At 46.4% G+C, this 17,133-nt stretch overlaps 1 protein-coding gene across 2 annotated transcripts in view; it reads left to right on the top strand.

Annotated features, from left to right (window-relative positions):
* The window catches only part of AXL (AXL receptor tyrosine kinase), a 71,981-nt gene that overhangs the window by 1,427 nt on the left and 53,421 nt on the right, over positions 1–17,133 (top strand). For both annotated transcript variants that reach the window (XM_084814976.1, XM_084814977.1), the window contains exon 2: positions 8,543–8,741. In XM_084814976.1, the coding sequence (XP_084671102.1) occupies positions 8,543–8,741 (199 nt within the window). The remainder of the gene's footprint in view (positions 1–8,542; positions 8,742–17,133) is intronic.

Genomic DNA, 17,133 nt, shown 5'->3' with positions numbered 1-17,133 from the left:
ACCACCCTGGATGTTGAAACAAACAGATAAATAAACGTGATGGGACTTCATCAAAACAGGCAGTCGCCTTTTGCCCCTGAGTCTGAAGATCAGGAAGGGGGCTGATGATTCAGTTGTCCAGCCTGGGACATTTCAGAGGGGCCTCATTCTCTAGGAATTTCCCCTCTCCAGGTGTCTTCAGCTGGGCCACATCAGTCACCGCTTCTAGATCTCAGCTTCCCTCGAGTCGCCTCTGGCTTTAGAAGGGAAACTTGATTCTCTTTGAGTTGGGCGTCGCAAGCAAAAACAGTGACTGTAACTGGAGCTGAGAGATGGCTTGCGCTCCGGGGTGGATCCCTTGAGGAACCTGTATGGCTCTGATTGTGTGAATTAGCTGTTCTAGGGCAGCCCCAGCCAACACCCCACCCTACAAGTCACTTGCTATTGTTTATACCATGCTGTTGGGTGTACATGGTCTTTACGGAGTTTAAGTGAAACAAATAGGTCCCTGTCCCAAGGAGTTTACAATTTACATTTTGATGAAGTTGCAGGGAATGGGGAAGGAAAAAAGGGTAGCAAGGAATGAAATCAGCAAATGTAGTTTTGTGTACTTAGATATTTACTGAGGACTAAAAGGTGTTTAAAAAGTGGGGATTTCCTTTCATCGCTGTATGAAGTGGGGCTCTAATTCATGTTGGAGATGGGCAGTACCAGAAAGAACTCAAACTAAATGGGCGAATCTGGTGTTTGTGTAAAATGGGAGGTAGATTCTGAATCATGAAACACAAGAGTGCACACAGAGGCCAAGACAATTATTATTTCTTAATTTATGCCCCACTTTTCTACAAAGTACTCGAGCTGGCTTACATCTGTGAAACAATAGTATCTTTATACAGTACATCAAAAAGAACAAATTAAAACAATAGAACAATAACAGCAGTGACGGGATCCCCAGAGCCTTTTCTCTGACACCACACATGTCTTTGTACCCCCTGCTGAATAACATCTGGAATAACTACCAGCTTCTAGAACTACATTCGTGTTCGCTAGCATGGAGTATGATCCTCACTCCACCCATTAAGACTGCATCGAACAAGTGGAGAAAAGTCTAGCCATTTGCCAGTCTGATTCTATGAGAGGCTGGTCCCAAGGGAGCTTATCCATGTTCTTGAGTTCATACCGTTCTTCAGAATTCAGTCTTCTGAAATATTCTCTAGAAGCCAGGTGGGTTTGGCAGGTTGCCTTGTATTCCAGGAGAATTAGCAATCAAGTCAAGTCATTTTTATTTGTATTGTATTTAGCCACAGGCCACTGTGAGATGAAAAGACCCTTAGTGGTTAAGACGCTGAACTGCAGACCGGAAGGTCGGCAGGACAGCAGTTCGAGACCCGAGTGCCACGTGACGGAGTGAGCTCCCCCCAGCTTCTGCCGACCTAGCAGCTCGAAAGCAAGAAATTGCAAAGATAAATAGGTACCGCTTCGGCGGGAAAGGTAACAGCGTTCCGTGCACCTCGGTGTTCAGTCATGCCGGCCACATGACCATGGAAGCGTCTTCAGACAGCTCTTCGGCTTAGAAATGGGGATGAGCACCGCACCCTAGAGTTGGACATGACTGGCTGGGGACACCTTTACCTTTTTTAGATTATTAAAGACAATGTACCATCAAATGTTAAGTCATCTGTACAATTAACAGTCAACTTTTGCCCATTTTGATTGACTGCTCTCTCAAAAAGAACCACTCTGTATGTGATATATATACATACACACATATCTTGGTATATAAATCTTCATTAGATAAAAATGATATGTACTGGGTGCTCTACAACTGATAAGGGCAAAGGGTGAGACATACATTTTCCTCTTGGTCCATCATACAATGAGCATTACAACTCATGGTGCATAATATGAGTTTGGCCTGTAACGGCAGGTGACAGGAATTTGATGAATTCTTTCAGTATCTTTCAGCCAGGTACGTTGAAGGCCGTAGAACAGACTTCCCCAATCCGGCACCCTCCAGATGTGTTGGACTACAACTCCCACACTTGCGCTGGCTGGGGATGATAGGATCTGTGGCCTTCACATACCTGGCTGGGAGATACCATCAAGTTCGTGATGCCTGTCATTACAGGCCAAAGTGACGTTATGCACCATGAGCTCATTGGGTGATGGGCTATCACAGGTCGAAGCCTAAACTACGTAAAAGCCCGCCCACCTCGGAGGCAAGATCTCAAGTTCCCGTAATCATTGGGGCCTATTGTGGTCCTTTTTAAACAAATGACACCGTCTAGAAGAAATGTGCAACTTTATTCAAATCTGTATTTGTATTAGCGTCCCATCTGTACACTAGATCATGAATGCTGAGGCAGAGAATGTGTCAGCATCAGAGGGAGTGATCACCCTTCATAAGCTGAGTGTTTCTGAAATAGTTTTTAAGGAAGCACCAAACTGCCTGGAAATGGAACACAATCTTCCCTCTCTTTTTCTTTTCTGCATGGGGGGGGGGAGTTGACTGCTGTTTGCTGAGGTCCAATTAGCTAGGCAGGTTAATGCCACAGCCTGCCTCTTCCTCCTACACTAGGCGGATACCTGATTTTCCCACGCCCACTCACCTTAGCATAATCCCTTGGTAGAATGAGATGTCTTAGGCCCTTGTCTTAAGGGAGGGAGGAAATAACACTGTCCCAATTCTGAGACAGCAGAGGTGGCCAATGAAGGTCAGGACCAAACAAAGTTTAATGTCCAAAAATTGATTTTTTTTAGAGGGGGGGGCATCAAAGAGTATTGTCACCTCTTATTCTGGGAAGCCTCCTGTGCTCTGACAGCTGCAGACCAAAGAGAAATGCATTCATTAACTTACGGAAGTCATTGCCACAAAGTATTCATTATATTTTTATCCCATTCTTCCTCCAAGGAACTCAGGGTGATGTATGTTACCCACCCATACACACACACTCAATTTGTTCTTACAACAATCCTATGAGGCAGGTTAGGTTGTGAGAACATGATTGCGCCAAAGTCACCCAGCTTTGTGGCTGAGCAGGGCTTTGAATCTGGGTCTCCCCATTTCTAATCAGGCACTCATGACTACTGATTGAGGTTAGACATGCAAAGGCGAAAGAGCTATCCGCAGATCAATGACAGCTCAGTGGGAGAAAAAAAAAACACCTCCCAAAGAAGGCATGGGTGTTTATCCCTATGTGTGTTGTTAGACTATTGGTCCTGATGAAGGGGAAAATAGCTCTTCGAAACACTCTGAGTATTTACATCAAAGAAAACACTTCTTCCTCCAGCACCAGAGACACGCTCTCCCCCCCCCCCTTTTCTGGCTTCTGTTGGAGACAGAACACTGAGCTAAATGGACTTTTGATGTGATCCAGCAGTTCAGTTTTTATGTTTGCCATCTGACAGACCAAACTTGTCCCAGCATGAAGACGGCAGTGAGGTAGGAGGAATTCCATTGCTCTTAAAGCCACAGGAGCCGTGCAAGGGGAAAACAAAGTGACACTCTGAGCCCCCTCTCACATGTATGCAGGAAGGAGGTCTAATATGGGTTACTCAAAGAGAAGTGAGAATCACTTTGCACATGCTCAGAGGCACTCTAATCTTTGCTGTGGCCTCCTATATTCCAAGGCTGAGCCCTAAGAAGGATTAGGCCCTAGGAGAAAGCCATTTTATTTGTATTTTAACCCTGCCCCTTGCCTCCTTTGGACTACCTCCCAATTTTATGGATAGAACCGTCATTAACAGCTTGGCTGTTTGTTTCTTGTAACTTCTGTAGATATTTGTGGGCGCTGTCTGCAAGTAAGCGTGCCCTGTTTATTCCATACAGTGATCTGCGTTGCCTCAGTTATGTTGGGGTTAGGGTTGCCAATTAACTGGGCGGGGGCTGGGGGGGGGAGACCAGGCTTGGCCTCTGCTGCTCTGCCTTTAACAGCAGCTCACTCTGCAGAAATGAGCAGGTGAAGCTCTCCATGGCACAGTGGTCAACATGACCGCCTGCCAATGCCTACCCTGCAGCCTGAACTGCCGTTCAAAGCACAGGCACAGGGCCGGCAAAAGAAGAGGAAGAAGTTGGCAACCCTCTCTGCGATAAGGGGGCAGGGGGTGAATGATTTGAGCTGGCTGGCCATCTTTTTTCCTTTCCCACTTTGGTCCTGCGATTCAGCCGAACTTGGAGGAATGAGGAGAAGTGTGTGTGTAACTGTGTGTGTTGGTGGGTTACAGCTGGTGAATCAGGTTGTGGGGGTGGGGTGGGGTGGGGGGAGAGGAAGCCTGTCTCTCCAACAGAAAGGGAAGGGGGGCTGTTGTTGGCTTGGCCTCAGGGACCCCATCAAGCATCAGTATGGGATTGCATAACTAGCTGAGAGGAGGGATGCAAATGCGTCTCCACCCTGTGGTGGCCTGGGCCCAACGCTCTCCCCCTGGGGCAGGGAGAGGTGGGCTGGTTTACATCTTCTGTTCAATTATGTCATAGGGTCCAAAGGGGACTGAAAGGGCCATCCAGTCCACCCCTGAGCCGCTCCACCGCTCCTCTCTGCTCAATCCTCAACTTGCCCCAGCCATCCATCCGGTCCAGTGCAACACCTGCCCCCGCTCAAACAGGGCTGCTCCAGGCATCCACCAGATCTGCCTTCAATGTATATAGGACGCATTTGAGAAAGTAACATAAGGACAAAAGATAGCTCTCTGCCCCTAGATGCTTACAATCAATTTCAGAAAAGACCAGAGCAAGGGAAGAGAGAGAGAAAGATCATTCTTGCATGTAGGCTGGGAGGAGATTCAAGATATGTAGGCATAGATGGGTTCCCCCACCCCTCATCCTGCTTAGAAAAAGGGGCATGAGGCCCCAAAGTGAGGCGTGGGTTTCTTCCAAGTACGCAACTTTTGTTTCTCAGGCCCTGGAATGTGTCCCTCATTCCTCAAGGGTTAACAGTGGCTGCAGGGCAGGATATTCTCAGACTGATTTATGAACCAGCCGCCTGCATTCTCTATCCCCCCCCCATACACACACCCATCATCCATCTGCATATGTGTCCCATGTACTGCTTTTGCCTTCCAAGGGTCACACAAATCCTCCGCCCTTGTTTTGCAGCTGAGAGAGAGACACGGAGAGCCCTGCAAAGAACAACACAGTTTCATTCCAGCTGAGTTAGCTAGCTGGGAAGAACGACCAACTCCTGTCCACGTATGGCACGGAGGCTAACACTGATTCAGTGCCAGATAGGAATGATAACCGGTGTGGCTGGAGCATTGGACTTTGGCCAAGGGAGCTCAGGGCCAAAAAAGACATTATTTAAATCCATATCTAGTAGCTGTGTCCCCCTCCCCGACTATTTTTACTCTAGAGTAGGTACAAGGGACCAAATCTGGATCTTAACCCTTGCATCCCCCACTCTAGGGTCCTGATCTGGAGCAGGGGCCCTCTGCTTGCTCTGGAGTAAAAATTAAAAAGGCACAGCTGCTAGGTGTGGATTTAAAGTAATGTCTGCTTTGGCCCAGGGAACCAAATTTTGAAGCAAACTCTGGATTTCCAAGCCTTTGTTTGCTAATTTGAGAAGAGTGGGGTGAGGAGATGCTTAACCTTTCTTCCCCCACAACATCCTCTTAGTTGTTCCCCCTTTGACACCACCTGGGTTCCAGACTTGAGTTTACCTCACGAACGCAGGCCTGCGTCTTTGGTGGGGGGCAAAGAAGGGAGTGCAGTTGGGGGAGGACATTATGGGGGAGAAGTAGAAGGCAGAATGCTCAACCCTTCCTCCACAGGCCTCTCTGAGCTGTCCCAGCACCACCATCAGGTTTCCAGACCTGTGTTTGCCTCAGAAACTTGTGTCCGGATCCCTGGTGGGGTGGGTGGGGGAATGCTGCTGGGTCGGGGGAGTCACAAGGGGAAAAGTGGTAGGTGGGGGAGAAGTGAAGTCGTCCCCCCCCCCAGCTCTCCTCATCCCCCCCCCCAATTTGGTGTTTTGTCGGCAAAGCAGGTCTGGGAGCCCCAATTTGCCAAGGTAACATTTGGTTTATTGGGCTTCACTGGGTGCGCTTGAAGTAAGTCACTCTTCCTCTCCCGCTGGAACTGCCTTATTAAAGTGGGGTTAATCCCCCATATTTCACTGTCTCGATCTCCTGGGAGGGAGAAGTGGGACCGTCAGAAATAGATATCCAAGGTGGAATTCTCTAGCTCCAGAGGGTTTCGCACCCCCACTCTGGTGCTTGCAACAAGTGGGTTAGAAGAACAGGGCAGAGTGGGCAGACTTCAGGTATGTAGGATCTACTTTTGTTTCTTTACTAGAACCCCAAGATCCCCCAAGTAGAGCCAGGTGCAAAGGACATCCACTTAGAATTAAAGAACCAGGTGCTTCTGAGCATGTGCTGAATTCATTTTCAGTAGCAGAACTGAACTGAACTCACAACCCTTTCACTCAGAAGCCCACCCCTGGTTATCCCGACCGCTCTTCATTTCAGAAAGCAGATTTAGGTCACAATCCTAAGCATGTTTAGACAGAAAAAAAGTACCAGAACTCCCAGGATTCCCTAGCCAGTCATGCTAGCTGGGGAATGCTGGGAGTTATAGGACTTTTTTCTGCCTAAACATGCATAGGATTGCACCCTTAGAAAGCCGGGAGCGGGGGGAGTGATTTTGGTATTACTATTGTTAAACAATTGGGGGTCAGAAACTCTTTCCAATCACCCAGAGATCTACTAGTAGATCTCATTCTCTCTACCCCTGGGTTAAAATCCATCCCTGAACCTTGGTTGAAATGGAGTGAATCCCCTTCCTTTGACTTTCCAGATTAAGACTGTGAGGGAAAGAAAGGTAGTGAAGTGGGGGGGAATGCTTCTCCACCCCCACCCCCACCCCCGCCCCCACCCCCATAATTCTCCTGCAACTTTGGCAGCTTCATGACAAAGAAATTCAAGAGGTAAAGCTCTTCCTGGCATTGATTAGAGTTCTGCCCCCATTTTATTCCGTCCGTTCAGTTGTGTGTATTTCTGTCCCAAAAGAGCTTACAGTCTGTACAATTTAATGAGAAGGGGGCTAAAAATAGGCCAAAGAACAATAAATAACAATAACGTGTGTGCGGATAAAATTTAAAAGTGATTAAGGAGCTTAAAACTGTCCAATTTACTTGTATTGGTTGGAGATGCAGTGATGGGGGAGGGAAGCTTCGCCTGTTGAATTTCGGCTACTTGGGCAGGAATTGAAGTTCAGGTGTGCATGGCATTTTCTCGGACAACAACACAGGCTAAGACGAAATGAACCTCTGGAGCAGCCTTCCCCAACCTGGTGCCCTCCAGATGTGTTGGACTACAACTCCCATCATCCCCCAACTAGCTATGCTGATTCCTATGCATCCCCCAACACATCTTTAGAGCTGCTTTTCAGACTCTGGTAGCCTCAAACCTTGGGAAGAGTGTTCTCTGCTCCGCTCTGGTCCGCATTGCATTGCATTGCATTCCGGCGGGATGCTATGCCAGGGAATTACAAGAGCCGTCATTAAGTAGGTGGGGCCAGTGCGGCTGCCACCCTTGGCAGCTGGTGACAGAGAGGCAAGTAGAGACATCATCCATAGCATTGCCTAGCTGCTCAGATCAGAACATCATCACTCCCTCCTGCTGCCTCAAATTGGTACATTCCAGAAGACACCAAGTAAACGAAGGGCCAAACCTACTCATGGAAAGGTGTTGCCAACATTTTCACAAGCCCTTGCTCCTGTGCCTTTAAACATCCACTTTGATCTGTTTCAGACAGTGGCAGGTAGTAATGGTTTTCTCTATGCTTAAAAGCCTCACCTGCTGAGTTCTGCAGATCAGTCTGCTGCTACTGACACAAGAGCAGACTAAGTTATCTATTTATGGTCAGTTGGCATCCCTTAAATGATATCCAGGGTGTAATTTGATCTGGAGCTTGTTAGGGCTCCTGAGGGGGCTCCAGAACCATTTTGCAATGACTAGGCAGAGCCCTGGAACATGTGAAGTAAAAATAATAGGGAAAACCTCTGAGCATGTACAGGGTGCTTTCGCCTTACACACTCTCCCATGTTAAGATTGTACAGTTGTTTTCTTCAGAAAATTACAAACTCCATGATTTGGGAGGGGGGCTATGACAGAGTTAAAACAAATGGAAACCTAGTTGCAGTAAATAAGGGGGGTTAGATAGTGGCTAATATCTGGGAATCTAATAGGTTCATCTCCTGCCCCCCAGGAACAACATCATGGTAACCTGGCCCCATACTTCAGCCAAAGAAGCAACAGCTGCAGGGAGCTTGTTTTGCCCTTCCCTGCCAGAAAGAACACCTATAGGAACTTTTCTGCTCTTTCTTTTTTCCTCCTCCCTCCCGGTCCCTTTTCCACTTGTGTCATGTCTCTTAGATTGTAAGCTTGAAGGCAGGGACTGTCTTATTAATGTTTGTAAGCTGCTCTAGCAGCCTTTTTTGGCTGAAGAGTGGGGTAAAAATGCTGCAAGTAAATAAATAAATAAATAGGTATGGGAAGAATCTGGACAGTTGGGCAGCTGGATTCCCGGGCTCTGCTGATATTGCTTCAATACTTTCTCTTTTCCCTCCAGCTGTGTACTTTCAAGAGAGCCCTTTGAACCTGACATCCTCTTTGGGCAAAGATGTTAAGCTCTCCTGTTCTGTCCATGCCATTGGCGAGCCGCCTGAGATCAGCTGGTTGCGGGATGGTGCCGCCCTGGAGTTTGCTGACAGTAACCAGGTGCAGGTGCCCTTGGATGACGAACAGTGGATGACCACCAGTGTACTGAGGTGAGCACTTTGCAGCCCAAATGCCAGGGCAGATGGCTTGTTGTCGGCTCAGTGTCGGGGCTAGTTTGCTTGGCTGCTTATGCACCAGTAGAGCTTTCCCCAACCTAGCACCCTCCAGATGTGTTGGACTAGAACTCCCAGCATCCTCCAGCCAGTCCTAACTTTCCCAGAGGGGCGGAGCAAATAGAAATATACCTGGCTGCCTTTGGTTGGAATGGCTTTGATCCTACAAGGTGGTGGTGGGGAAATGGAAAGGCTTGAGTAAAGAAGCTTAGGAGAAGCAGGGCACTAGCAAAGGAGAAGGCAGCAGGGGCCACAGAGAGGGGTCGTGGCTCAATGGAAGAGGACCATTGAGAAGGTCCCAGGTTCCATCCCCGACATCTCCACTTAGAAGGATTGGGCACCAGGTCATGTGAAAGACCACAGCCAGTCAGACTTAACAGGGTCAGCTTTAGGTCTGAGGGGGCCCTGAGCAATGTCTCCTCCAGTGAACCCCTCCTCTGTCAGTGGGCCAATAAGCTTCTCTGGCTGCTATGGCAGTGCTCTAAGCCAATGGTGGGCAGAAAGTAGATCTCCAGATGTTTTGGACATCAACTCCCAGCATTCCTGACCATTGGCCATGCTGGCAAGGGCTTCTGGGAGTTGAAGTCTAAAACATCTGGAGAGCTACCTTCTGGCCACCCCTGCTCTAAGCAGCGCTTGGGTGACTGGGTATAGCCACACCTTTAACCTCCCACAATGCCCCAAAGCAGCATGAGCTCAGGAGCATTGTGGGAAATTAAAAGGGTGGCTAGATCCAGCTATTTAGATCTGGGGGAGCCCTGCCAGGGGACTGGGGCCCTGGCGGCTGCTCACACAGGCCCAATGCTGGCACTGGCCCTGTCTAGTAGATAGGATCAGGCTTGATGGACAAATCATCTGAGCTAGTATGAGGCAGCTTCCTATGTTCCCTATGGGGGTGGGTGGGAGCTAGGAAAGGCTGGTGGAAGACGGAGCGGTCCAAAGGAACGAAAGAAAATGGCCCGGAAGTGATGAGCTGGTTATTGACTCCAGTTGATTCTGCTTGTGCGATCTGGTCTTGCAGACACATCTTTCTGGTCAAAGATCAAAGTAATGGAACTGTTGGTGGGGAGGGGACATTGGTCAGCCTTCCCCAACCTGGGGCCCTCCAGATGTGTTGGACTACAACCCCCATCACCTTCCACCAGCCTGGCTGGCAGTGGTGGCTGGGGATGGTGGGGGTTGAAGTCTGGAGGGCACCAATTTGGGGACGTCTGGTTTATCTGGTATTGTGTGCTTCCCACACCTCCCCTAACAGCATATACAGAAACATAGGCATATGAAAAAAGACAGGTCTCAGGGTATAGTGAAGAAACATCCACCTCCCTCCTAATAAGGAGAAAAGTTGGGTCTCCAGCGGCTAAATCACTCAAAGCAGATGCCCATAATGTGTGTTATGTAGAAATTAGCCTCCAACAAAGAGGAACAATTAGCCTGGAACAAAAGGAAATGAAATGCCTTGAAAAATATAGATTTTGGTGTTACATGCTTGAGTTAGGCCATGGTCTCTCCCTCTCTTCACGTGAACAGATAATAATTTTCCTCTTGGAGCTGGGGAGCTGGCTGACTGCGAGCGTGTGTGTGTGTGTCAATGTGCATGCACTGTGCATGAGTGTGTGTGACTCATTGGGAAATATTATTTCCAGTTGCTCAACTCCAAAGCAGGAGAACTTGGCAGGGAGGCCGGCTGGCGTCCTGCCTCCCCGGCTCTGACATCATGGTGCCTTTCTCCTGTTTCTTTCATTGCCCTCTTGACTGAGAGGCTGAGAAAAGTGGAGATCGGGGTACAGGACTGTATCTAGAACTATGCTACAAGCAGCGTTTTCAGAAGGGGATTTTTAAAAGATACCATTCATGAATACAATGCCATCAATATACATGGTGCTTTTAAAGAGTGTCCTAAAAGTTTATGACTTCTTTCTCCTGCTTTTCCTGCAAGGAGCTCAGGGTCGCATACATGGCCCTTTCCCCCTCTTTTATCCTTGCAGCAGTCCTGCAAGGTAATTTGGTTGACGGAGAGTGACTTGCCCCAAGTCACCCAGGGATATGAACCCAAGTCTCCTCGGTCCAGGAGTGGATAACCTCCAGCCTTCAGCCTAATTTCACACACACACCTGCTTGCAACCAGTTCAGATTTCTGGCAAAAGTTATCTGTTCCTTTCCTGGCAGCATGCTGCATGGGAAGGAAGACGGAGAGAGATAAAAGGGGGTGGTGGAAAGAGAAAAGGAACGACCCACTCACTTTTGGCTTTGGGCCAATATGGCAACCGCCAACCTGCAGCCCTGGGCAGATTACCATGAAATAATGCAGCCCTCCACAGAAAAAAGGTTGCCCACCCCTGTTCTAGTCAAACTCTCTAACTGCTATGACTGTACATCTGAGGGCAGGCGATGCAGATACCTTGCTGCAGCTAAGACGTTCTGGGGATATGGTTAGTGTTTGGATGGGAGATTGCCTGGGAATCCCACGTACAGACCTTGAGCTCCATGATGGAGGAAAGGTGGAGTATAAACCTACTGGATAATAAATACCCCACTGGCTAAGCAAAATGTGGTCTCCTCTGACTAAACAAAGCAAAAAGACAATTCACTGCCCTAAAGAGTTGACAATCTAAATTTTGAGTGTGGGTGAGTGGGTAGCAAGGTCCATTTCACAAAAACAGTGAAGTTTTCAACAGATAAGGCTGTTTGGGTTTGTGCTCATGCCACACAAGTGTGGAATTCAGTATTTGATGAATGAAGAGCATCCTGAGAATCTAGGCTTTTGTTTTAAAGAAGAAAGTTTGTAGTCTTGATGATTGTCGGCTCAGGACTATGCTCTTGGAGGAAGGAAATCCTCTATTGTGAGCTTGAAGCAAACTTGCATGCCAATTCCCTTCTTTCATTGGGAAATTTATTCCTCTTTGCTACTGTGGACAATTAAGCTCTGACCCAAGGAAATCCTACTAGCCACCACCAATGGCCATGCTGACTGGGGTTGATGGGAGTTGTAGTCCAACACATCTGGAGGGCACCTTCTTGGGGAACGCTGCTAGATCCTCTGAAATTTTGTGACTGAAATTCAGACTGTCGTCTTCTGCAGATGACTATCCGAAACCAAATTTCTATCCTTTCGTTCCCATGCTGTTTTTTTTTTAAATTGTTCATTAGCTGAATGGGCTCACTGAAGCCTTTTTTTTCCTTTTAATAGCCATTCCTTGCCTTGTTATAAAGCTCATAAATTCATATCAGCTTTGCTAAACAGCATAAGAAGCAATGCACAGCTGGAACAAGCAAGAAGGGTTTACAGAACATTTGTAAAATAAACACAAAAGCTTGCAGATTAGATACTTTGTTTTGTCTGCTGCTGCTTCTTGGGATGCAGAGCAGAAAACAGGCAGATGGACCTCAAGAATATGGAAATGGAAGGGGAAAGAATCCTGACCTGTAAATAAAGAGAGAGGTTGCTAGCTTTTCCATGATGACACAAATCCCCTCCCCCCACCCCAACCGGAAACATTCACTTACCAGCAATAAACTACTTCTAGCCTTCCCCAACCTGGTGCCCTCCAGATGTGTTGGACTACATAAAAACAAAAGAAGAGCCCTGCTGGACCAGAAAATCTAGTCCAGTATTCTGTTCACACAGTGGCCAACCGAATGCCTGTGGGAAGCACACAAATAGAACATGAGTGCAATAACATCCTCCCACTTGGGTTCCCCAGAAACTGGTGTTGAGAGGCAGACTGCCTCCAATACTGGAGATAATTTATAGCCATCAAGACTAGTAGCCATTGATTGAATCCTCCATGAATTTGTCCAGTCCCCTTTTAAAGCCATTCAAGTTGTTGGCCATCACTACGTCTTGTGGTAGCAAATTAGTTTAACTCTGTGCTGTGTGAAGAAGTCCTTCCTTTTCTCTGTCCTGAATCTTCCACCAATCAGCTTCATAGGATGACCCCACTGAGTTCTAGTATTATGAGAAAAGGAGACATTTTTCCTCCTGTCTGCTCTCCACATCATGCATCTTTTTCTACTCTTCTATCATGTCTACCTGTACTTGCTTTTTTTCTTAAGCCAAACAGTCCCAGACATTGTAAGTTTTCCTCACAGGGGAGATGCCCCTAGATCATTTTGGTGGCCCTTTTCTGCACATTTTCTGACTCTATCCTCTTTGAGGTGCAGTGACCAGAACTGTACACAGTATTACAAGTGCGGTAGCACCATAGATTTGTATAATGGCAGTATGATACTTGCAGTTTTATTTTCATTACCTTTTCTAATTATGCCCAATATGGAATCTGTCTTTTTCACAGCAGCCACAAACTGGGTCAATGTTTTCATCAAGCTATCAGCCACAACCCCAAGATCTCTTTCTTGGTCAGTCACCACCTGCTCAGATCCCAACAGTGTATATGTGAAGTTGGGATTTTTTGCTCTGGTGTGTATTGCTTTACACTTGTTTACACTGAACCAGATTTGCCATTTAGATTCCCATTTTCCCATTTAGATCCTTTCGGAGCTCCTCGCAATCCCTTTTTGTTTTAACCACCATAAATAATTAGGTGTCATCAGCAAACTTCACTATGTCACTGCTCACTCCTAATTCCAAATCATTTATGAACAAGTAAAAAAGCACCAGTCCCACCTTGTGGGATAATTGCTGGGGATGTTGGTACTTGTAATCCAACACATCTGGAGGGCTCTTGGTTGGTGAAGTCTTAGGGCCTGGGCGAGACTTTCAAACACAAATATTTTCCCCAAACATCAGAATACAAAAGGGGTACTATTACGATGCTATTAAAATCCAGCCGTGAACTTTAATTCCATATGCACCAAATCCTGTTACAAATATCTTCTCTCTGAAGACCCCATCAGTGATATTTATGACAGGATTTTGTATATATGGATTCCTGCATAAGTTTAGATTACTGGATTTTAATGGTATTGTTTATGATACATTTTGTATTCTGATGCTTAAAGTAAATATTTTTCTTTGAAATTTTGGACTGTAGCCCTGTGCATTACAGTTCCCTCTGTAATGGAAAAAGTTACCTTGGGAAGGAAAAGAGCGGACTAGAGATGACACCGCCCCCCCTCCCATGAGGCACAGTGAGGTGGCTGCTTTGGGTCAGGAGGTAGATATTAGGCACCATTAAGGGTGGCAGTAGGAGATGGGTAGAGCTGCATAGTCCATTGGAAAGTCATCCCGGATAAGCCTTGCTGCACAGGTGGGTAACTTCTGGCTCTCAGGGTGTTGTGGGACAATGGGACTTACTCCCAGGTAAGTGTGCACAGGATTGCAGGTTTAATGGAGGAAAAGTCTATCAACAGCTCTTAACGACTTTGCAGGCCCACAGCCAGCCTACATGTTCAGGGGTGCAGGGAGTAGTGTGAGGCAATTTATCTGGTCTGCAGGCCTCTTTATGACAAAATTGTAAACTATTTTCATGTAACCCTTATTTTTGCAGCTGTACTGCAACAGGAGTATTCTTATCATAGAATCAAGGGGTAGAGTCCAACCCTCTGTTCAGTGCAGGAATCCAGTTTTAAGCATCCCTGACAGATAGCTGCCCAGTCTTTCCTTGAATAACTCCAGTGACTGAGAGCCCACCACCTCCCTAGGCAGTTGGTCTGATTGCTCTGATCATTAGGAGGTTTTTCTTGATGATCATCCAAAATCTGCTTTCCTGTAGCTGAAGCCCAGTAGAGGCTGGTGGCTCCGATGTCAGTGGGGCAGTGAATCTGCTCTGGGTTTCAGTCAGAACTGTAAAAGAGCTAGCCAGGGTTCTTCAGCTCCTTTATAGTTCTGCCTAAAACCTGGAGTGGATCCACCACCCAACTGACATCAGAGCTGCCAGCCTCCACTGCTTAAGCCCTTATTTTATGTCTTATAGTCTTGGATGACAGAGAACAGGTTGTGTCCCTCTTCTGTGTGACAGTCCTTTAGGCACTTGAAAAGTGCTGTCATATCCCCCCTCAGTCTTCTCTTCTCAAGGCTACACACACCCAGGTCCTCCAACCTTTCCTTATAGGACTTATAATATACTCGTAAGTCTCTGAACTCTGTGGCTTACAATCATAGAATCATAGAATAGTAGGGTTGGAAGGGGCCTACAAGGCCATCGAGTCCAACCCCCTGCTCAATGCAGGAATCCAAGTCAGGCTTACAGGTATCCAAGGCAGAGTTGCATTGTAGCTAGACGGGTGAGTTCACCCATCTAGTGGAGGCTTCGAGGACCGGGAGGGAAGGAGGCTGGGCACAGTTGGGAATACCTCGTAGCCCATGTCTACACACACAGCACACAGGTGATCTGGTCACACTGTCTAGGGGGCATAAAAGTGTTCCTTTAATGTCTAGTGTCCTGATCATCTTTGTTGCCCCTCTCTGAACCCATTCCAATTCATCTGAATCCTTCTTAAAGTGTGGTGTCTAAGACTAGACACAGTATTTGAGGTGACGATTGACCAGTGCAGAGTAGAGTGGAATTATTACTTCCTGTGTTTTTGAAACTATACTTCTATGGATACAACCTAAAATTGCATTTGCCTTGTTTGCAGCCACATCACACTGCCTGCTCAGTCAGTGGAGTGTACTGCTGACTCATATTCAGCTTGTGATTGACTACAACTCCAAGACCCTTTTTACATGTACTATTGCCAAGCCAGGTATCCCCCATCTTATGTTGTTGTTCAGTTGTTCAGTCGTGTCCGACTCTTCGTGACCCCATGGACCAGAGCACGCCAGGCCTTCCTGTCCTGCGCTCTCTCCCGGAGTGTGCTCAAGTCCATATTCATTGCATCCGTGATGCTATCTAGCCATCTCATCCTCTGCCGTCCCCTTCTCCTTTTGCCTTCAGTCTTTCCCAGCATCAGGGTCTTTTCCAGGGAGTTTTCTCTTCGCATTAGGTGGCCAAAATATTGGAGCTTCAGCTTCAGTATCTGTCCTTCCAATGAGCAGTCAGGGTTGATTTCCTTTAGGATGGACTGATTTGACCTCCTTGCGGTCCAGGGGACTCGTAAGAGTCTTCTCCAACACCACAGTTCGAAAGCATCAATTCTTCGGCGCTCAGCCTTCCTTATAGTCCAGCTCTCACAGCCATATGTTGCTACTGGGATCCCGCATCTTATACCTGTGCATTTTATTTACTTTTCCTAAATGAAGAACTTTGCCATTGTCTCTGTTAAATTTCATTCTGTTGTTTTCTGCCCAGTCTTCTAAACTATCAAGATCATTTTGAATTTGGTTTCTGTCTTCTAAGGAATAAGCTATCCCACCCAATTTTGCGTCATCTACAAATTTGATAAGCATTCCCCCCCCACACACACACACACACACACACCCCTCTTGAACTTGTCTTCCTGCTGGGTTTTCCTGCCATAGAATCCTACATATCAGTGCTCTGAGTTTCTTAAAATCAGCTTTTTTGAAGTTCAAGGGAGTTTATGAAGACGTTTTGACGCTGCTTCATGGTCAGCAGATTCACATGCTTTCTTGGCTGCTTCAAAAGTGTTGTTGAAAACAGTATCATTTTGCATTTCTTGCAACTGCCTCCCAATGCAAACAAAAAGTTTCAGTGCTGCCTCAATATCCAGATTCTTCTGGTGCAGCAATAATGTTACAGGTTTAAGATATCCCAATACTTTTAGTATAATATCAGTAAGAAAGAGAAAAGAAAGACTACTGATCTGAGCAATCCCAATAGCTCCGTTTTTAGATGAGAAATATTTTCACACAGGGAAGATGCACTGATTAAATTCAGTATGGAAAGAATGAAGTATTCAACCGAATGTATAACCATAACTGAATCCAAATGTCCAGTCCATCATTGAACCAATAGGCATTTTAAAGAACTGCCTTTATAAATCTGAGCAATACGCCCCTTCTTAACAAATATGTACAATTGTTTGCATATGTCAAAATATTCCTTCATCTCGGGTGTAGCGTCAATTGCGTGTACTATTAGGAATCTGTGGACAGATTCTACCATGGCATCACACCAAATAATAGCATCTGCACCTTTAAAAAGGGAAATATGGGCTTTCCTGTTGGTTTTCTAAAATTTCCTTAATAAATTTAATTATTTGTTTGTTAAAAAAAATTAGGGGGGCAGAGAAAATGACACCCCCTCAACCGTCCCCCACCACTTTGGCTAAATAAAACCCTAAAGACTCATTTGTTTTCTAGTGCTTTCTCTTGAAAGGATTTTATTGGGTTGCTGGATATATATGATGATGTTTTTAGCTGTAATTGCTCATTGGATTTTAGTGTTTTACTGGGCTAGATTTTTTTGTCTTATTGTTAGTTCTATTGATTATTGATTTTAGCATAGTATTGTGCTTTTTAAAATGT

This window comes from Heloderma suspectum, chromosome 10 (genome assembly GCF_057233095.1).
Source record: "Heloderma suspectum isolate Gila_16-S chromosome 10, 16-S_ref, whole genome shotgun sequence".
In the NCBI taxonomy this organism is placed as follows: Eukaryota; Metazoa; Chordata; class Lepidosauria; order Squamata; family Helodermatidae; genus Heloderma; species Heloderma suspectum.
This window is presented reverse-complemented; position numbering and strand designations above follow the sequence as displayed.